Genomic DNA, 23,103 nt, shown 5'->3' with positions numbered 1-23,103 from the left:
GTAGCTGCTCCACAATACTTACTGAGCAGCTACTATATGCCCAGCACTGTGTTAGGTGCTGGGGGATACGGGTGGGAACACAAATCCCTGCCCTCTAGTGGGGAAAGTCAGCCAGTGAGCAAAATAAATAAATATATAACATGTTGCATGGTGATGAATATGACAGCAAAAAATAAAACTAGCACATGGAGAGTTGAGTAGGGTGAGCGTGTGCGATTCCAGCTCAGGCAGTCAGAGAAGGCCTCACTGAGAAGGTGACTTTGAGCAAAGATGGAGATGAGGGCGTGAGCCCCTGGACATCCAAGGAAAGAGCATTGAGGGCAAAGGGAGCAAGTGCCCCAAGGCGGGATGTGCCCGTGAGTTTCAGAAGGAGCCGGGAGGCCAGTGTGCCTGGAGCGGACTGGGCAAGTGGATGTGGGGGGCAGGGAGGGGTGATCTGGTACCACCTTTTATTTTTTAATCATATACACTTTGCAGCAACGTGAGTGTCTCAGACTTACAGAGTGATTTCTAATTTAACTCGGCCTTGAGTTCACGCCTTGCTTTCTGCTCTTCGTAAGCTCTACTCTCTTTGCTTTTACCTGTGTCCCTTCTAGTCTGTTCTCCACACACTAGCCAGAGGGTTCTTCTTAAAAAGTAGACCTTGTTAAAGTCCTAAGTCTTCGCTTTACTCTTTGAATAAAATCCCACGTCCTTACCATGCGCCCACGTGACCTGCTGGCAGCCCGGTGCCCCTACCGCCACGCCTGGGCACCCCACGGTCCTGCCTGGTCACCACGCTTGGATTTGCACATGCGGCTCCTTCCCTCTGGAACACCCTCCCACCTCCTGACATCAGCGTGAGTGTCTCCCTTCCGGGATACTCGCCCTGGCCACCCCATCTACAGCAGGTGCTTTCCTCCGCCTCGTTCCCTATCTAAGGCCTCCTTCCTTCATAACACTTAACGCAATGGCGATTTGTGTTTCACTTGTGTTTTCCTTGCCCAATAGACCTTAACCTCCAGGTGAGCAGGGACCAAGTCTGTCTTGTTCACTTTCTATCTCCAGCTCAGACCCCGGAACCTGGCACACAGCAGGACCCCAGTGTTGAATACAAATGCTCCTTAAACCTACTAATTATTCCCAAAGAGCCCAGCACGCTGTCTCCTACCACAAAGGTGTTCAATTAATAGTTGCTCATTTGGTGTGATTTGAGGTCGGAATGTGGCCTCCAGCTTCCTTCTTACAGCTGTAAATCGCTCTGTTGCAGACGCTGTTTCCAGTTGTTTGAAAACAAGTGGCATCAAAAGTCAAGACTGTCACAGTCATAGTCGAACAAGTAAGTGTAAGAGATGCCATTTGTCATTGCTCATTTCTTAAAACCATTCATGAGACAAAGTAATCTACTTTAATAAGCTTTGCGACTCAGTGTTTGAGTGAGTCCCGTTATTTCCCAAAGAACATAGCAGAGAAATTGATGATTACCATTATAAGTGTTATCAAAATCCAATTTCTTTCTTTTGACTTGGAAATGGTATTAGGAGAATTAATGTTCTAACCATGTTAAATTTCTGAATAAGGGTTTGTTTCTCCTGGTCTACTGTAAATCCTTCTCACTGAAGTACTCAGGGATGATACTAAAGAAACCCCATGAGTTGGCAATTCTGTTAGCTTTCCCAGCTCTAAGATCTACCCAGGACAGGGTCAAGCCTTCTGGGCTTGGTTCTAACCATTAAACATGTATTAAATCATAATCCTCTAACCTGTGCTATGAGGTAGGTACTCTTATGTTGACTTAAAAAAATGCACAACATGGGAGTTGCGAGTTAAGTTTTGGGGGGGCAAAATGAGGACCGCAGCCTGGGAGACAGTGGTTCAGGTAACTGAGAAACTGCTCCGAGGAGGTGAGGGGAGGAGCCAGGAGATACAGGAGTTTTGCAGCAAAGAGCAGGTAATCAGAAGGTCAGAAGATTATTGATTTTTGTTCTTTGTTTTTCTAACATCTTCATTGGAGTATAGTTGCTTTACAATGGTGTGTTAGTTTCTGCTTTATTACTGGGCATATACCCTGAGAAAACCATAATTCAAAAAGAGTCACATACCACAATGTTTATTGCAGCTCTATTTACAATAGCCAGGACATGGAAGCAACCTAAGTGTCCATCGACAGACAAGTGGATAAAGAAGATGTGGCACATATATACAATGGAATATTAGCCATAAAAAGAAACAAAATTGAGTTATTTGTAGTGAGGTGGATGGACCTAGAGTCTGTCATAAAGATTATTGTTAATTAAAGAAAACCAAATATCTCAAGTTAAGGAATTCAGCGGTTTTCTAGGTATGGGAAGATGCAAGAGTCTGGGCTCAGTGAAATCATTCCTTTGATATGCACCTCAGCTATCTGGGGCCAGTATCCTGTATTTTCACATCCTGAGTTTCCTCAGGGCTCACCGCAGGGAGTGGCTGCAGTCTGATGGCTGCTAGATGGCAGGGGTCCTTTTCAGCACTGAGTTACCTCAGGACTCACCGGCTCACATTGGAGGGTTGCAATCATTGATGACTGTGACATCTTTTGTTTATTAATATGGAAGGAAATATTCCATTTGTAAATATTCCATTCCATTTATAAATATTCCATTTATCACTTACTAACTCATTTTAGAGAGAAGATAACTAGAGAGATTTGGTTACAGAGCTAGAAGAGGTGAATTCAGGACCCAAACCCAGCCAGTCAGGCTTCAGAGCCAGTCTTAACTATGATACAATGGAACAAGAGAAATACCAAACAACCCAATCCAAAAATGGGCAGAAGACCTAAATAGACATTTCTCCAAAGAAGATATTCAGATTGCCAACAGACACATGAAAGAATGCTCAACATCATTAATCATTAGAGAAATGCAAATCAAAACTACAATGAGATATCATCTCACACCAGTCAGAATGGCCATCATCAAAAAATCTAGAAACAATAAATGCTGGAGAGGGTGTGGAGAAAAGGGAACACTCTTGCACTGTTGGTGGGAATGTAAATTGATACAGCCACTATGGAGAACAGTATGGAGGTTCCTTAAAAAACTAAAAATAGAACTACCATACGACCCAGCAATCCCATTACTGGGCATATACCCTGAGAAAACCATAATTCAAAAAGAGTCATGTACCAAAATGTTCATTGCCGCTCTATTTACAATAGCGAGGACATGGAAGCAACCTAAGTGTCCATCATCGGATGAATGGATAAAGAAGTTGTGGCACATATATACAATGGAATATTACTCAGCCATAAAAAGAAACGAAATGGAGGTATTTGTAGTGAGGTGGATGGAGTTAGAGTCTGTCATACAGAGTGAAGTAAGTCAGAAAGAGAAAAACAAATACAGTATGCTAACACATATATATGGAATCTAAGGGGGAAAAAAAAAGTCATGAAGAACCTAGTGGCAAGACGGGAATAAAGACACAGAGAATGGACTTGAGGCTATGGGGAGGGGGAAGGGTAAGATGTGACAGGGTGAGAGAGTGGCATGGACATATATATACTACCAAATGTAAAATAGATAGCTAGTGGGAAGCAGCCGCATAGCACAGGGAGATCAGCTCGGTGCTTTGTGACCACCTAGAGGGGTGGGATAGGGAGGGTGGGAGGGAGAGAGATGCAAGAGGGAAGAGATATGGGAACATATGTGTATGTATAACTGATTCACTTTGTTATAAAGCAGAAACTAACACACCATTGTAAAGCAATTATACTCCAATAAAGATGTTAAAAAAAAAAAAAAGAGAAATACCAGTTTTTCATGCAAAACATAATTGTAGGATTAGTCCAGCCAGACAGTTGTAGCTATGGGATCTCAGTACAACCATACTGCTTTTCAGAAAGAAGAATGAAAACATCATTTGACTGTCATTTCATTAGTTCCGTAAGAATTAGTTGGTAGTTCCATAGAGCAGGGAAAGTTCGTGAGCCAGTGTTGCTGGTCGATGTAAATAGGATGTCTCTGTGTGTGTTTTGTAATTACTTTAGTAGAAGAGGACATTTCACAGCTAGGTATGGTTCCAAGTAGAGCGCTCGGTCATCACTTTGGGAAATAACCATGAAGGAGCATTTCTCATGGGTCCATGAGAAGTTGTACAACTCTTCAATTTTTCTGTTTTAATTTTTAGCTAACTTTTTTTCCTTCCCTAAAGGCCTCCAGAGCTCTCACCTATGGGAATTTGTGCGAGACCTGCTTCTATCTCCTGAAGAAAACTGTGGCATTCTGGAATGGGAAGATAGGGAACAAGGTATTTTTCGGGTGGTTAAATCAGAAGCCCTGGCAAAGATGTGGGGACAAAGGAAGAGAAATGACAGAATGACGTATGAAAAGTTGAGCAGAGCTCTGAGGTAAGTGAACAGCACGAAATGCCGTGAGCCTTCAGGCAGAGTTATGTCAAAAGTGTCATGAGACAACACTTCGGCTCTTAGGTACAGGCGGGATTAGGGTTTGTAAACTAACACGCCGTCCTTTCCATTCTTGGCAGTGTTCCCCGGGGATCACTCTGAAGCCAGGCTATCAGACACACACACACACACACACACACACACACACACACACACATTTTGAACCAGATGTGGTGAGGTTCAGTCTTCAAGATGACTGGGAAAGGTTTAAGTGTAAGTGGATAAGAGGGTATGAAAATACCAGGGTAACCAAAGACCAGCCTGTCACCTGAGAAGAATGAGGAACGTACTGTTGTTTTCCCAGGGTATAAACCCTCCTCACATTGCTCTTCTGCTGTCTTTCACAGGTACTACTATAAAACAGGAATTCTGGAACGGGTCGACCGAAGATTAGTATACAAATTTGGAAAAAACGCACATGGGTGGCAGGAAGACAAGCTATGATCTGCTCCATCATCAAGCTCATTTTATGGATTTCTGTCTTTTAAAACAATAGATTGCAATAGACATTGAAAGTTCACTTTTTTAAAAGCCTGCAAACGTGCTGATAAAATTTCTCCACATCTCAGCTTACATTTGGATACAGAGTTGTTGTTGTCTACTTGGGGGTGATGACAGCAACCCTTAAGAAATTCCTTTTTTTTTTTTTTTACCCGAGGGGAGGAGGGGATGATCTTTTGTGGTACCCTGATCAAACATCACTTCCCTAATGAAGAGTTGCAGAACCACAATGCCCCATGCCATCGTGCTGCTCAGAGAAAAAGGATCCAATTCTGCCATTAGAGGCTCATCCGGTGCTCCCATTCCAAAGGCTCAAAAGTTTTCACATAGTTAACTGTGGCACCTCACAAAGCAAAAAAAAAAAATGATTAGTTTGTAGTTAATATAGTAGGACGGGGTGAGATGTGGGTAAGACAAACATATTGTAGATTTTAGATTGTTAAAGTCAAATTCCATAGTAAAGTTTCTTAATTAGTAAAGGAGCTAAGCCATCAAGCTGGTACATAACTGGATTTAGCATAGGTTAATAGTGAGTTTCTTAACCAGAACATCTTTTTAGCCACTCAGCAAAACTCCCATGGCCATCCTTCTGGAGTAACACAAAATTAGGCACATTCTTAATTCTTGCTGAGTGTATTCCCCCTCTTCTCCTAGGTGGGAGGCATCAGATGTGCAAAGAGTCGACAGACGCTTACATCAATTTCCAAATCACCTCTGTTTCTACGATTCAAGTTCTCAACACGATAAAATCGTAATTCATTGATTCTGTCTGTGGGCAAGACGTTACACCTTTATAGAACTGGGAATGTCTTGATGGCTCTGTAATGGCCCATTAAATTATGAGCCTCTCGTTTTGTCTTCCCACCCGATGTGTACGCAAGCTCTAAAATGCATTTTTCCTTGACCAAAATAGCGACGCTGGAACCAGTGAAGGTTCACAAGTTAAAGTATGCACTGACATTTTCTCATCAGTCACTGGTAGGTGAGCCATGAGTGACCTCCAGCTGGGTGGACTGTCCCTAGAACTCCTTCCCCGGAGCAGGAAGCCTCATGTGACGAGGCACTGAACGACAATACAGGCTGAGGGCCTCAATCCTAGAGTTTTGCGTCACAAGTAACTGGTTTTTAAAAAATGTGAATGACTGTAAAATAGTCTGTTTTTTAGATTCATGTGTTTTCCAGGTGGATACAGTTTGTAAACAATGTGAATAAAATATTTAACATGTTACACTGTCTCCATATGGTCCAATTTAGCAAGGCCGACTCAGCAAACATTGACAACCTATAAAACCTTTGATGACCCTTCCATTTCCTAGCATTTAGGAGATGGAGATTCCCAGAGAGCCCCCAAAAGATGCAAGAAATATATGAAGTGATCCTCCCCACCACCTTTCCATCCTAAGACAGAGGTCCCCTCACAAGATGGAAGGCATGGTCCAGTGGGTCCTACAGCTATGTTTTTGTTTGGTGTGCACACACACACACACACAAATTTTTTTTTGCTTGTGTTTTGAGGTTTTGTTTTATTTCTTATTTTGAATTAGTTGCCTTATTTAAAAATCAGGAGATTTACAGACAAATCCAGATTACCAATTTCTTTTTGAAAGTCAGATCTGGTACCACTAGTTTCTCAGTGCCTGTTGCAGTAATTTCCTGGACCTGGGTGGAAGAGCATTTGGTCACCACTTGATGCTGCCTCAGACGCTGAACTTTGTTCTTGCACTGTTGTGGTTGGTTTGAGGGTTTTCTTTGTTTTTTTCTTTTTAATACAATTTTTAAAGGTTACACTCCATTTACAGTTATTACAAACTATTGGCTATATTCCCCATACTGTACAGTACATCCCTGTGGCCTATTTTACACCCAATAATGTGTGCCTCCCCTCCCCCACCCCTATCTTGCCCCTCCCCCACCAGCAACCACTAGTTTGTTCTCGATATTTCTGAGTTTGCTTCTTTTTAGTTATATTTACTAGTTGGTTGTATTTTTTAGATTCCACATATAAGGATATTATACAGTATTTGTCGTTCTCTGACTTATTTCACTAAGGATAATAACCTCCAAGTCCATCCATGTGGTTGCTAATGGCAAAATTTCATTCTCTTTTATGGCTGAGTAATATTCCATTGTATACATGTACCACATCTTCTTTATCCATTCGTCTGTCGATGGGCACTTAGGTTGCTTCCATATTTTGGCAATTGTAAATAATGCTGCTTTGAACATTGCGGTCCATGTATCTTTTCTTTTTTTTTTAACATCTTTATTGGAGTATAATTGCTTTACCATGTTGTGTTAGTTTCTGCTGTATAACGAAGTGAATCAGCTATAGGCATACATATATCCCCATATACCCTCCCTCTTGCATCTCCCTCCCACCCTCCTTATCCCACCCCTCTAGGTGGTCACAAAGCACCGAGCTGATCTCCCTGTGCTATGCAGCTGCTTCCTACTAGCTATTTATTTTACATTTGGTAGTGTATATATGTCCATGCCACTCTCTCACTTCGTCACAGCTTACCCTTCCCCCTACCTGTGTCTTCAAGTCCATTCTCTACGTCTGCATCTTTTTTTTTTTTTTAAATGGGAATTATTTATTTATTTATTTATTTATGGCTGTGTTGGGTCTTCGTTTTTGTGCGAGGGCTCTCTCTAGTTGCGGCAAGTGGGGACCACTCTTCATCGCAGTGTGCAGGCCTCTCACAATCGCAGCCTCTCTTGTTGCGGAGCACAGGCTCCAAACGCACAGGCTCAGTAATTGTGGCTCACGGGCCTAGTTGCTCCATGGCATGTGGGATCTTCCCAGACCAGGTCTCGAACCCGTGTCCCCTGCACTGGCAGGCAGATTCTCAACCACTGCACCACCAGGGAAGCCCTACGTCTGCATCTTTATTCTTGTCTTGCCCCTAGGTTCCTCAGAACCTTTTTTTTTTTTTAGATTCCATATATATGTGTTAGCATACAGTATTTGTTCGCTTTCTGACTTACTTCACTCTGTATGATAGAATCTAGGTCCATCCACCTCACTACAAATAACTCAGTTTCGTTTCTTTTTATGGCTGAGTAATATTCCATTGTATATATGTGTCACATCTTCTTTATCCATTCATCTGTCGATAGACACTTAGGTTGCTTCCATGTCCTGGCTATTGTAAATAGTGCTGCAATGAACATTGTGGTACATGACTCTTCTTGAATTATGGTTTTCTCAGGGTATATGCCCAGTAGTGGGATTGCTGGGTCATATGGTAGTTCTATTTTTAGTTTTGTAATGAACCTCCATACTGTTCTCCATAGTGGCTGTATCAATTTACATTCCCACCAGCAGTGCAAGAGGGTTCCCTTTTCTCCACACCCTCTCCAGCATTCATTGATTGTAGATTTTTTGATGATGGTCATTCTAACTGGTGTGAAGTGATACCTCATTGTAGTTTTGATTTGCATTTCTCTAATGATTAGTGATGTTGAGCATCCTTTCATGTGTTTGTTGGCAATCTGTATATCTTCTTTGAAGAAATGTCTATTTAGGTCTTCTGCCCATTTTTGGCTTGGGTGGTTTATTTTTTTGATATTGAGCTGCATGTGCTACCTGTATAATTCTGAGATTAATCCTTTGTCAGTTGCTTAGTTTGCAAATATTTTCTCCCATTCTGAGGGTTGTCTTTTTGTCTTGTTTATGGTCTCCTTTGCTGTGCAAGAGCATTTAAGTTCCATTAGGTGCCATTTGTTTATTTTTGTTTTAATTTCCATTTCTCTAGGAGGTGGGTCAAAAAGGATCTTGCTGTGATTTATGTCATAGAGTGTTCTGCCTATGTTTTCCTCTAAGAGTTTTATAGTGTCTGGCCTTACATTTAGGTCTTTAATCCATTTTGAGTTTATTTTTGTGTATGGTGTTAGGGAGTGTTCTAATTTCATTCTTTTACATGTAGCTGTCCAGTTTTCCCAGCACCAATTATTGAAGAGAATGTCTTTTCTCCATTGTATACTCTTGCTTCCTTTATCAAAGATAAGGTGGCCATATGTGCATGGGTTTATCTCTGGGATTTCTATCCTGTTCCATTGATCTATATTTCTGTTTTTGTGCCAGTACCATACTGTCTTGATTACTGTACCTCTGTAGTATAGTCTGAAGTCAGGGTGCCTGATTCCTCCAGCTCCGTTTTTCTTTCTCAAGGTCACTTTGGCTCTTCATGGTCTTTTGTGTTTCCATTTAAGTTGTGAAATTTTTTGTTCTAGTTCTGTGAAAAATGACATTGGTAGTTTGATAGGGATTGCATTGAATCTGTAGATTGCTTTGGGTAGTATAGTCATTTTCACAATGTTGATTCTTCCAATCCAAGAACATGGTATATCTCTCCATCTGTTTGTTTCATCTTTAATTTCTTTCATCAGTGTCATAGTTTTCTGCAAACAGGTTTTTTGTCTCCTTAGGCAAGTTTATTCCTAGGTGTTTTATTCTTTTTGTTGCAATGGTAAATGGTAGTGTTTCCTTAATTTCTCCTTCAGATTTTTCATCATTAGTGTATAGGAATACAAGAGATTTCTGTAAATTAATTTTTTATCCTGCTACTCTACCAAATTCATTGATTAGCTCTAGTAGTTTTCTGGTAGCATCTTTAGGATTCTCTGTGTATTGTATCATGTCTTCTGCAAACAGTGACAATTTTATTTCTTCTTTTCCGATTTGGATTCCTTTTATTTCTTTTTCTTCTCTGATTGCTGTGGCTAAAACTTCCAAAACTATGTTGAATAATAGTGGTGAGAGTGGGCAACCTTGTCTTGTTCCTGATCTTAGAGGAAATGGTTTCAGTTTTTCACCATTGAGAACGATGTTGGCTATGGGTTTGTCATATATGGCCTTCATTATGTTGAGGTAGGTTCCCTCTATACCTACATTCTGGAGAATTATTATCATAAATGAGTGTTGAATTTTGTCAAAAGCTTTTTCTGCATTTATTGAGATTATCATATGGTTTTTATCCTTCAGTTTGTTAATATGGTGTATCACATTGATTGATTTGCATATATTGAAGAATCCTTGCATTCCTGGGATAAACCCCACTTGATCATGGTGTTTGATCCTTTTAATGAGCTGTTGGATTCTGTTCGCTAGTATTTTGTTGAGGATTTTTGCATCTATGTTCATCAGTAATATTGGCCTGTAGTTTTCTTTTTTTGGGACATCTTTGTCTGGTTTTGGTATCAGGGTGATGGTGGCCTTGTAGAATGAGTTTGGGAGTGTTCCTCCCTCTGCTATATTTTGGAATAGTTTGAGAAGGATCAGTGTTATCTTTTCTCTAAATGTTTGATAGAATTCACCTGTGAAGCCATCTGGTCCTGGGCTTTTGTTTGGTGGAAGATTTTTAATCACAGTTTCAATTTCAGTGCTTGTGTTTGGTCCATTTATATTTTCTATTTCTTCCTGGTTCAGTCTCGGAAGGTTGTACTTTTCTAAGAACTTGTCCATTTCTTCCAGGTTGTCCATTTTATTGACATATAGTTGCTTGTAGTAATCTCTCATGATCCTTTGTATTTCTGCAGTGTCAGTTGTTACTTCTCCTTTTTCATTTCTAATTCTGTTGATTTGAATCTTCTACCTTTTTTTCTTGATGAGTCTGGCTAATGGTTTATCAATTTTGTTTATCTTCTCAACGAACCAGCTTTTAGTTTTAGTGATCTTTGCTATTGTTTCCTTCATTTCTTTTTCATTTATTTCTGATCTTACCTTTAGGATTTCTTTCCTTCTGTTAATTTTGGGGGTTTTTTGTTCTTTTTTTCTCTAATTGCTTTAGGTGTAAGGTTAGGTTGTTTATTTGAGATGTTTCTTGTTTCTTAAGGTAGGATTGTATTGCTATAAACTTCCCGCTTAGAACTGCTTTTGCTGCATCCCATAGGTTTTTTGTCATCGTGTTTCCATTGTCATTTCTTTCTAGGTATTTTTTGATTTCATCTTTAATTTCTTCAGTGATCTCTTTGTTATTTAGTAGTGTAGGGTTTAGCCTCCATGTGTTTGTATTTTTTACAGTTTTTTTCCTGTAATTGATATCTAGTCTCATAGCATTGTGGTAGGAAAAGATACTTGATACAATTTCAATTATCCTAAATTTACCAAGGCTTGATTTGTGACCCAAGATATGGTCTATCCTTGAGAATGTTCCATGAGCACTTGAAAGTGTATTCTGCTGTTTTTGGATGGAATGTCCTATATTTATCAGTTAAGTCCATCTTGTTTAATGTGCCATTTAAAGCTTGTGTTTCCTTATTTATTTTCATTTTGGATGATCTGTCCATTGGTGAAAGTGGGGTGTTAAAGTCCCCTACTATGATTGTGTTACTGTCAATTTCCCCTTTTATGGCTGTTAGCATTTGCCTTATGTATTGAGGTGCTCCTATGTTGGGTGCATAAATATTTTCAATTGTTGTATCTTCTTCTTGGATTGATCCCTTGATCATTATGTAGTGCCCTTCTTTGTCTCTTGTAATAGTCTTTATTTTAAAGTCTATTTTGTCTGATATGAGAATTGCTACTCCAGCTTTTTTTTTTTTTTTAACATCTTTATTGGAGTATATTTGCTTTACAATGGTGTGTTAGTTTCTGCTTTATAACAAAGTGAATCAGTTATACATATACATATATCCCCATGTCTCTTCCCTCTTGCTTCTCCCTCCCTCCCACCCTCCCTATCCCACCCCTCTAGGTGGTCACAACTCCAGCTTTCTTTTGATTTCCATTTGCATGGAATAACTTTTTCCATACCCTCACTTTCAGTCTGTATGTGTCCCTAGCTCTGAAGTGGGTTTCTTGTAGACAGCATATGTACAGGTCTTGTTTTTGTATCCTTTCAGTCAGTCTATGTCTTTTGGTTGGACCATTTAATCCATTTACGTTTAAGGTAATTATCAATATGTATGTTCCTATTACCATTTTCTTAATTGTTTTGGGTTTGTTATTGTAGGTCTTTTCCTTCTCTTGTGTTTCCTGCCTAGAGAAGTTCCTTTAGCATTTGTTGTAAAGCTGGTTTGGTGATGCTGAATTCCCTTAGCTTCTGCTTGTCTGTAAATGTTTTAATTTCTCCATCAAATCTGAATGAGATCCTTGCTGGGTAGAGTAATCTTGGTTGTAGGTTTTTCCCTTTCATCACTTTAAATAAGTCCTGACACTCCCTTCTGGCTTGTAGAGTTTCTGCTGAAAGATCAGCTGTTAACCTTATGGGGATTCCCTTGTATGTTATTTGTTGTTTTTCCCTTGCTGCTTTTAATATTTTTTCTTTGAATTTAATTTTTGATAGTCTGATTAATATGTGTCTTGGCGTGTTTCTCCTTAGATTTATCCTGTATGGGACTCTCTGTGCTTCCTGGACTTGACTATTTCCTTTCCCATATTAGGGAAGTTTTCAACTATAATCTCTTCAAATATTTTCTCAGTCCCTTTCTTTTTCTCGTCTTCTTCTCGGATCCCTATAATTTGAATGTTGGTGCATTTAATGTTGTCCCAGAGGTCTCTAAGACTGTCCTCAATTCTTTTCATTCTTTTTTCTTTATTTTGCTCTGCAGTAGTTATTTCCACTATTTTATCTTCCAGGTCACTTATCCGTTCTTCTGTCTCAGTTATTCTGCTATTGATTCCTTCTAGAGAATTTTAAATTTCTTTGATTGTGTTGTTCATCATTGTTTGTTTGCTCTTTAGTTCTTCCTGGTCCTTGTTGAACGTTTCTTGTATTTTCTCCATTCTATTTCCAAGATCTTGGATCATTTTTACTATCATTACTCTGAATTCTTTTTCAGGTATACTGCCTATTTCTTCTTCGTTTGTTTCATCTGGTGGGTTTTTGCCTTGCTCCTTCATCTGCTGTGTGTTTCTCTGTCTTCTCATTTTGCTTAACTTACTGTGTTTGGGGTCTCCTTTTAGCAGGCTGCAGGTTCGTAGTTCCCATTGTTTTTGGTGTCTGCCCCCAGTGGCTAAGGTTGTTCAGTGGGTTATGTAGACTTCCTGGTGGAGTGGACTGGTGCCTGTGTTCTGGTGGATGAGGCTGGATGTTGTCTTTCTGGTGGGCAGGACCACATCCAGTGGTGTGTTTTGGGCTGCCTGTGACCTTATTATGATTTTAGGCAACCTCCCTGCTAATGGGTGGGGTTGTGTTCCTGTCTTGCTAGCTGTTTGGCATAGGGTGTCCAGCACGGTAGCTTGCTGGTCTTTGAGTGGAGGTGGGTCTTAGTGTTGAGCTGGAAATCTCTGTGAGAGCTTTCGCTGTTTGATATTATGTGGAGCCAGAAGGCCTCTGGTGGACCAATGTCATGAACTTAGCTCTCCCACCTCAGAGGCACAGGCCTGACACTCTGCCGGAGCACCAAGACCCTGTCAACCACACGGCTCAGAAGAAAAGGGAGAAAAAAAGAAAGGGAGAAAGATAAAAATAAAATAAAATAAAGTTATTAAAATAAAATTATTTTAAAATTTATTAAAAATTAAAAAAATTAAAAGTAATAAAAAAAGAAAAAACAAAAAAACCATAAAACAGACAGACAGACCCTAGGACAAATGGTAAAAGCAAAGCTATACAGACAAAATCACATGAAGAAGCATACACATACCCACTCAGAAAAAGAGAAAAAGGAAAAAAAATATATATATATATATAAAGGTAGATTGCCTATTTTATCTTCATTTATTTGGTCTTATAGGTTTTTACCTTGCTCCTTTGCCCATAACATTTTTTTTTTCGTTTCATTCCTTTTTTTTTTTTTGATGGGTGGGGCTGTATTCCTGTCTTACTGGTTGTTTGGCCTGAGGCATCCAGCACTAGAGTTTGCAGGCAGTTGGATAGAGCTGGGTCTTGGTGCTGAGATGAGGACCTTCAGGAGGTCTCACTCCAATTAATATTCCCTGGGGTCTGAGGTTCTCTGTTAGTCCAGCGGTTTGGACTTGGAGCTCCCACCACAGGAGCTCAGGTTCGACCTCCAGCCTGGGAACCAAGATCCTGCAATCTGCATGGCGTGGCACAAAAAAAAAGAAAGAAAGAAAGAGAAAGAAGAAAGAAAGAAAGAAAGAAAGAAAGAAAGAAAGAAAGAAAGAAAGAAAGAAGAAGAAAGAAAGAAAGAAGAAGAAAGAAAGAAAGAAAGAAAGAAAGAGAAAGAAAAAGAGGAGCAGTACAATATCAAAGAATAAAAAACAAAATAAAATTAGAAAGATAAAAAATATATTAGGAAAAATAAAAATATAATTGAAACAACTGCAACAAGGTAAAATAAAACCACCACAGAGAAAAGAAAAAAAAAGGGGGGAAGGGGGGTTGCAGGGGAAACAAGCCAAAAGGAGAGAACAATAACAAAGTATAAAGAATAAAATAAAATTAGAAAAATAAAGATTTACTAGGAAAAATAAAAATATAAATGAATCAATGACAATGAATCAACAATGTAAAACAGAACCCTAATGTAAAAGAGGAAAAAAGAAAAAAAAAAAGCCTTGCAGGCAGAGTTTAGGTGGAAGGGGAACTTAGGCAGGGGTGGGGTTTGGGGGGGGCGGGACCTAGGCGGGTGGGGGGTGACGTTTGAGCATGGGGCAGGGCCTAGGCTCAGGACCCATGCAGCAGAAAAAGGCCTTGGGGGCGGGGCCTCTGCTTAGGACCTGCGCAGAAGGGGAGAGGCAGCACGTGGAAAGGAGGGCCTCTGGAGTGTGGAGTTTGGAGGTAGGGCCCTGAGTGAGGGTTTGTGGGTGGGATTTAGGCCCATTGTGTTGGAGGGGGTCTCCAAGGGGGTCTCCGAGGGTAGAGGTGGGGCCCTGGGTGGGGGTGTGGGGTGGGGCTTGGGCTCTTCAGGGCAGCAGGGAGGCTCCAAGGGCAGAGGATTAGGCCTGGGAGCCCAACCAGCTCCCCGGTGCCTAAGTGGACAGGGAAAGCACTGGTCCTGTTCCCTTCCGTTCCTTCGCGCCCCTCCTCCACCATCTCCCCCAGGGTCTCCCCCGTCCCCGCTGGACCCCTAACTGTGGGTGGGGCCCACTGGGTGTAGGAACTCCTCCCCTCTGCCAGCCGCCCCTCAGAGGTGTGGGTCCCAAAGGTCCAGCCTTTATTTTTGCTCCCCCTTCCCTCCCTCCCACTCCCTCAGGACCCACGTGGCTGGAGGGGGCCTCGATGGGCAGAGGATCAGGCCCGGGATCTCAGCAGGTTCCTGGGGGCCCAAGTGGGCAGGGGAAACACTGGCCACGCTCCCTTTCAATCCTCTGTCCTCCTAATGATCCCCAATCTCCCCCTTTGGGCATGGGATCCCTTCTCCTCCCTCAGCCGCCCCCCAGGGGCTCCAGTCCCTTTCTGCCTCCACTTCTCCTCCCCCTTCACTCCCCCCATGCCCCACATCCTACCGGGTCATGGGGGTTCCTCCCATCCCCTTAGGTGTCCGCGGTCCCCCACCGGTGCCTGGTAGGTGCCCTGCTTGTGAGGAGACGCGAATTCCGCGCCATCCTAGTCCACCATCTTGACTCTGCCCTCCACATGTATCTTTTTGAATTAGTGTTTTTGTTTTTTTCAGATCTATACGTAGGAGTGGAATTGCTGGGTCACATGGTAGTTCTATTTTTCATTTTTGGGGGAAACTTCCACTGTTTTCCATGGTGGCTGTACCAATTTACTTTCTGTTTGGGGTTATTTGTTTCTGTTTTTCATGCATCCAGAATGCTTCTATATTTTGAAATTGGGACCCCTGTCCTGGCCAGGTGAAGAGGGAAGTACCATGTTGAGGGACTGGATCAAAGCTCACAGTCCAGCTGAAAGAAGAGACTGTCCAGGAAACTGGAAATTAGCTAACAGGAGGGGAGCTGGGAGCTTTCAGGCAACGAGCTTGGCAGTGAAGAACCAGAACCAAGAAGTCCCGGGGGATGGCAGGGACTGAGGTGGGGACAGGGCAGGCAGCGGTGGATGGCAATGAGGAGTCACTCACTACCTAAGAGAAGCTGCCCCCCACCCCGAGAGGGGCATCAGGCGATTAGGAGAACAAAAAAATTAATCCCTCTGCTACTCAACAAGTTTTTGTTTTATAAAAACCATTAAACTAGCATCGTCTTTCTATGAGTTTCCAGGGCTGCCCAAGTCACCAAATTTGGTGGCTTAAAACAACGGAAATTCATTCTCTCACAGTTCTGGAGGCTGAGTCCAAAATCAAGGTATTCCAGGGCCATGCTCCCTCCATAGGCTCTCGGGAAGAATCCTTCCTTGCTTCTTCTAGCTTCTGGAGGCTCCAGGTGTTCCTTAGCTTGTGGCTGTAAAATTCCAATCTCTGCCTCAATCTTCATATGAGCTGCCCCTCCTCCTCCCCTTTGGTCTTTTAGAAGCACACTGATCTTTGATCATCCCAGATGATCTCATCTGGAGACACGTGCAAAAAACTTTTTTCCAAATAAAGTCACCTTCACAGCTTCCTGAGGTTAGGACATGGACATATTCTTTTAGGGACCACCATTCAACCCACTACACTCTTTAAAATGTGAGTTTTACTTAAACATATAGTTTCATAATGCAATTCATTCAAGAGCAGAAAATACAAGGACAATTTAAAATACCATACTTTAAACAAACAATAACAAAGCAAAACAACAAAAATGAAAACGACAATGCAAAATTCACTTATCAAACAGTCAAATGAGAGAATAAGTACTTCCTTTGCAAAGAGTGTCATAGTCGAGCTTTCCACATGTGATTGATTAAAATTTTCAAAAACTCAAAAGCATACATAACTTTCTGAGTTCACCTCCACTAACCTTTCACATCTTTAAAACTCTGATAAGGATTTTAAAGCCTTCAATTTGTCTTATCACATCATTGAAAATAGAATTTGGCCCTTTGCCTTTATCATGAACTAAGAGGCAAAGACATGGCCAAGCAGTTTGCCCATTGTTTTTCTTTCAGAATAGCAAGTGCTAATTCTTAAAACTCATTTCTGTAGCAGAGATTACAAATTAGAGTGATGCCCATTTATCTGGGAAAGGAAAAAATTAATGTTTTTAAACTGAAATTCTGACAGTGAATTTGAAAGCAACAAGGTAATCCCTCAGTGTTTCTATAAGCCCAGACCAAGCCCTCATTTTAGAAGAGTAGTAGATTTTAAAATACCAGGAGTCGACTTTTAGAGAGTGGTGTGCCAGAAGACGAGTGAAAACGCATTTTAAGAAGGTGAGAATGTGAGAAATGAAAAGACATGTCCACACAAAAACACATACACAAATATTCATAGCAGCATTATTCACAATACCCAAAAAAGTAGAAACAACCCAAACGTCTACCAACTGATGAATGGATCAATAAAAAAGCTTATTCATACAATGGAATATTATTTGGCAATAAGAGGAAATGAAGTACTGATCCATGATACAACATGTAAGAATCTTGATAACATTATACTAAGTGAAACAAGCCAGTCACAAAAGATCACATGTTGTATGATTCCATTTAAATAAAATGTGCAACGTAGGCAAGTCATAGACAGATTCGTGATGGCCAAGGGTTGCAGGGCAAGATTAAGTTGGGGGAACGGTGAGTGCCTGCTAATGGGTACAAGGTTTTTTGGGGGATGACAGAGATGTTCTAAAATTTATTGTGGTGTTGATTGCACAACTCTGTGCCTATACTAAAAACCACTGACTTATACACTTTAAATGGGTGAATTTTATGGTATGTGAATTCTATCTCAAAAAAAACTGTTGTTTTTTTTTTAAAAAAGGTGCCAATGATCAAGTGTTTTAAACACTGCTAAGAGGCCAAGCAAGGTGAGTATGAGAATGGACCATTGGGCTTTGTGTGTGTGTGTGTGTGTGTGTGTGTGTGTGTGTGTGTGTGTGTGTGTGAGATGTGTGGTAAAAAATACATAAAATTTACCACTTTAACCATTTTTAAGTGTACAGTTCAGTGGCAAATACATTCATGCTGTTGTGCAACCATCACCACCATCCATCTCCAGAATTTTTTCATCTTCCCAAACTGAAACTCTGCACTCATTAAATAAGAATTCCTCATTTCTCCCTTCCTCCCACCCTGGCAACCACCATTCTACTTTCTGTCTTTGTGTATTTGACTATTCTAGGTACCTCATAGAAGTAGAATCATACCATAGTTGTCCTTCTGTGTCAGACTTATTTCACTTAGCATAATGTCTTCAAGGTTCATCCATGTTGTAGTGTGTGTCAGAATTTCCTACCTTTTTAAGGCTTAATAATATTCCACTGTCTGGATATACATTTTGTTTATCCATTCATCCATCAATGGACCCTTAAGTTGTTTTCACCTTTTAGCCCTCGTGAATAATGCTACACATTGTATACATATCTCTTCAAGTATCTGCTTCCACTCCTTTTGGGGATATACCCAGAAGTGGGATTGCTGGATGGAACCACTGGATTTTAGTGGCATGGAAGTCACTGGTGACCTTGGCAAGGGCAGTCTGCTTGTAGGTTCAAGAAAGGACAGAAGAGAGTGAAGATAGCAAGTAAAGGCAATTCTTATAAGAGACTGGGGAGAAGAATAAAGGGGGCAATAACAAGAGAGGCCTATGAGATGAAGAGGGGATTTGGGGAGACTTACAAGAGCAGGTCTGCATTCTAAGAAGAATGATGCAGAATTCCAGAGCAGGCAGAAGGGCATGGACCAGCGCACATATAGGGGGCTAACTTTCAATATGAACAGAACTCATCTGTGTCAACAGGAAGGAAAAAAGAGCACGTGGATGTCAGTGCTGGCAAGATGGAGGACTTTGGTGGAGGAAAAGATAAGGAAGCTATCCTATCCTTGATGAACTAGGAGCAGAGGGAGTGGGAGAGTTTACTGAGGAAGGAAAGACAGATTTCCAGGCAGTGCTGAGGGCCCACTTGAGGTCGTGGTCAAATTTTTAAAAGCCCACTTTGTAGGGCTGTGTTTTGCTCCTGCCACAGTCATGTCCAGTGTAAGAAATGAATAAGTGAGAGGCCTAGTTTACCAAGGCTGGGTTCTGGAGTAATTATAAAATCTAAACAGGGGAAGTAAGGACAAGAAGAGGGCGATGACCAAGGGAAGTTGCTAGTAGTGTTGAAGAACTGATAGGAGGGGAGGCCTATGGGAAATTAGGTTAATGTCCAGATATGTTCACACACACACACACACACACACAACTGGCTCTGTGGGTACAGTACACTGCCTCACCCTTTGACTTGGGCTTAACCATGTGACTTGCTTTGGCCAATGAAATATTAGTGGACGTGATATGAACAAAGGCTTGAAAACGCACTTGTGCAATTTGAATTGCAGTCCCGATTTCCTGAGAGGAAAAACAGGTTTCCTTTTCTTGCATTCTTGCACTTTTGCCATTATTATGAGCTAGCCATCACCATGGGTCCTGTGTATCTTAATGTCACTTAAAAGGAATATCATTAGATAGTAATTCCCAGGAAGTAAAACCCAAATGGAAAAGTTAACTTCATCAGTATTTATATTTGAAAATTACAAAATAGGTCTCCAGAGTAGAACTGGGGACACTTCCAGGCAGATTTTTACATATGGAAACATGTTAGATACATGTAATTTAACTACCAACTTATTTTTAGAATACAGAATAGAACAAAGCAGAAAATCAGCTCAAAAACACTGTGTTTATAACCAATATTTAAATAAATAGCCTCCTTCCCATCATCGAAGTATATTAATTTTTATGACTTTATCTTATATATTTAATAAAGAGATGTAACTATATAGTAAAGTTACTATATTGAAAGTATTTACCATTGGGTACAAATGGATAAATTTATTTTCCATGTCTACAAATATAACAGTTTCCAGGCACATTCAAACACAGGAGGTATTTAAGCAGGAGAGTTTTGACAGGAGAGTAAAGGAGTTTGAGCTACAAGATTGAGAATTTGTATCTACTAGTGTCTAATGGTTTCCTGATGCCCAAGATCTGATTCCTAAGAGTAAGCAGAAACTGGTTTTGAAGATCTGAGATGAAGGAAATAAGAATTTTCAAGGAAAACAAGTTTTCAATTAGCATTCAGAACTCATCTTTAAAGTGTTCCCCTTGATTTTCAAGCATGACAGGAAAATACGGGTTAAAAACAAATGAAAAGCTTGAGGTTCTGAGCCCTATTTTAAAAATTCATAATCATAAAACTACAATGAATTCAGTAAAATTGCAGGATACAAAATTAATGTTCAGAAATCTGTTGCATTTCAATCACTAACAACAAACTGTCAGAAAGAGAAATTAAGAAAACTATCCCATTTACAGTTGTATCAAAAAGAATAAAATACCTAGGAATAAATCTAACTAAGGAGACAAAAAGCCTGTGCTTAGAAAACTATAAGACACTGATGAAAGAAACTGAAGATAACACAATCAGGTGGAAAGATATGCCATATTCATGGATTGGAAGAATTAATATTGTTAAAATGACCATACTACCCAATGCAATCTATAGATTCAACGGAATCCCTATCAAAATACCAATGGCGTTCTTCACAGAACTAGAACAAATAATTCTAAAATTTGTGTGGAAACACAAAAGACCCCAAATAGCCAAAACAATCTTGAGAAAGAACAAAGCTGGAAGCACCATGCTCCCTGATTTCAAACTATACTACGAAGCTACAGTAATCAAAACAGTATGTCACAAAAACAGACATATAGATCAATGGAACAGAATAGAAGCCCAGAAATGAACACACACCTATCCGGGTAGTTAATATACAACAAAGGAGGTAAGAACATACAATGGAGAAAACACAGCCTCTTCAATTAAATGATGTTGGGAAAATTGGACAGCTACATGCAAAAGAATCAAACTGGACTACTCTCTCACACCATGCATAAAAATAAATTCAAAATGGATTAAAGAGTTAAATGTAAGACCTGAAAGCATAAAACTTCTAGAAGAAAACAGGCAGTAAGCTCTTTGATATTGGTTTTGGTAATATTTTTTTGGATTTGTCTCCTCAGGCAACGGAAAAAAAAACAATAATAAATAAAATGAGACTACATCAAACTAAAAAGTTTTTGCACAGCTAAGGAAACTATCAACAAAACAAAGAGGCCCTACTCAATGGGAGAAGATATTTGCAAATGATCTATCTGATAAGCAGTTAATATCCAAAATATACAAAGAACTTACATAGCTCAACGTCAAAAAAAAAACAACTTGATTTAAAAATGAGCAGAGGATCTGAATAGACATTTTTCCAAAGAAGACATACAGATGGCAATCAGGCACATGAAAAAATGCTCAACATCACTAATTATCAGGGAAATTCAAATCCAAACCGCAGTGAGATACACTTGTCAGCATGGCTAATGTCAAAAAGACAACAAATAACAAGTGTTGTCAAGGATGTGGAGAAAAGGGAAACTTCGTGCATTTGGTGGGAATGCAAATTGGTGTAGCCACTATGGCAAACAGTATGGAGATTCCTCAAAACTTTTTTAAAAGACTACCATATGATCCAGCAATTCTCCTCGTGTGTATTTATCTGAAGAAAACAAAAACACTAATTCAAAAAGATATATACACCGCTATGTTAACTGCAGCATTATTTACAATAGCCAAGATATGGAAACAACCTAAGTGCCCATCAATAGACGAATGGATAAAAAGATGTGATATATAATGGAATATTACTCAATCATAAAAAAGAATAACATCTTGCCATCTGCAACAGCACAGATGGACCTAGAGGGTATTATGCTAAGTGAAATAAGTCAGAAAAAGAAAGACAAATTCTGCACGATTTCATTTATATGTGGCATCTAAAAACCAAAACGAACAATTATAACAAAGTTGCCAGAGGAGAGGGTGGTAGGGGGAGGAAAGAAATAGGTGAGGGAGATTAAGAGGTACAAACTTCCAGTTGCAAAATAAATGAGTCATAGGTATGAAATGTACAGTGTGGGGAATACAGTCAATAACTATGTAATATTGTTGTATGGTATCATACATATCATAACCAGACTTATAGTGGTGATTATTTTTAAATGTACAGAAATACTGAATCACTATGTTGTGTAACAGGAACTAACATCGTGTTGTAGGTCATTTATACTTCATCAGCAAACTCAGAAAAAGAGATCAGGGACTTCCCTGGTGGCACAGTGGTTAAGAATCCACCTGCCAATGCAGGGGATCCGGAAAGATCCCACATGCTGCAGAGCACCTAAGCCCGTGCGCCACAGCTACTGAGCCTGCGCTCTAGAGCCCACGAGCCACAACTAGTGAAGCCCGCGCGCCAAGAGCCCATGCTCCGCGACAAGAGAAGCCACCTCAGTGAGGAGCCCACACACAGCAACGAAGAGTAGTCCCCACTCGCTGCAACTAGAGAAAGCCTGCATGCAGCAACGAAGACCCAACGCAGCCAAAATAAATTAATTAATTAATTAAAAAAAAAAAGAAAGAAAGATCAGATTTGTGGTTGCTATCAGGTGGGGGTAGGGGAGAGGGGAACTGGAGAAAGGCAGTCAAAAGGTATAAACTTCTAGTTATAAGATAAATAAGTACTAGAGATGTCATGTACAATAAACATCATTAATGCTACTGTGTGTTATATATGAAAATTGTTAAGAGAGTAAATCCTAAGAGTAAATCCTAAGACTTTTTCTAGTTCTTTAATGTCGTACAATATCTATGTGAGATGATGAATGTTAACTGAACTTACTTTTTTTTTTTGGCCGCAACACGCAGCTTGCAGAATCTTAGCTCCCCAACCAGGGATCGAACCTGGGCCCCTGGCAGTGAGAGGACTGGGTCCTAATCACTGGACCACCAGGGCATTCCCATTAACTAAACTTATTGTGATAATCATTTCATGATGTATGTGAGTCAAATTTATACAGTGCTGTATGCCAGTTATATATCAATAAAACTGGGAAGAAAAAAAGGAAAAAAATTTTTTTAATTAAAACTCATAATTAGATAAAGAAGTGAGCTAATGAACAAGAGATCTAAGCAATTTTCAAAGCTGGGAAATTTGCTGTTTTCCCAATAGAATAAAGTTCTGGTCCCCTGTATCTCAGAGGCTACGTCTAAAGGCTATTGGTTTAAACAAATAACATACTACCCTTGTGAGGTTGATATTTTCAATTATAAGGGTAAGTATCTGATAACAGATGATACTCAGATTCAGAGTCTTGAGACATTCCAAGTTATATATGGAGCCTAAAGAAACCAAATACCAGTC

The 23,103-nt window shown here is 40.2% G+C and overlaps 1 protein-coding gene across 3 annotated transcripts in view; it reads left to right on the top strand.

Moving 5' to 3' along the window:
- Positions 1-6,155, top strand: part of ELF5 (E74 like ETS transcription factor 5) — a 28,383-nt gene extending 22,228 nt beyond the window's left edge. For all 3 annotated transcript variants that reach the window (XM_059931369.1, XM_059931372.1, XM_059931370.1), the window contains 3 exons: positions 1,250-1,318; positions 4,174-4,369; positions 4,774-6,155. In XM_059931369.1, coding sequence (XP_059787352.1) covers positions 1,250-1,318; positions 4,174-4,369; positions 4,774-4,870 — 362 coding nt within the window. In that variant the 3' untranslated portion in view covers positions 4,871-6,155. The remainder of the gene's footprint in view (positions 1-1,249; positions 1,319-4,173; positions 4,370-4,773) is intronic.
- The last annotated feature ends 16,948 nt before the right edge of the window (positions 6,156-23,103 follow it).

This window comes from Balaenoptera ricei, chromosome 8, assembly GCF_028023285.1.
Source record: "Balaenoptera ricei isolate mBalRic1 chromosome 8, mBalRic1.hap2, whole genome shotgun sequence".
Classification (NCBI taxonomy): Eukaryota; Metazoa; Chordata; class Mammalia; order Artiodactyla; family Balaenopteridae; genus Balaenoptera; species Balaenoptera ricei.
The sequence above is the reverse complement of the archived record's forward strand: the minus strand, read 5'-3'. Positions and strand labels throughout refer to the sequence as shown.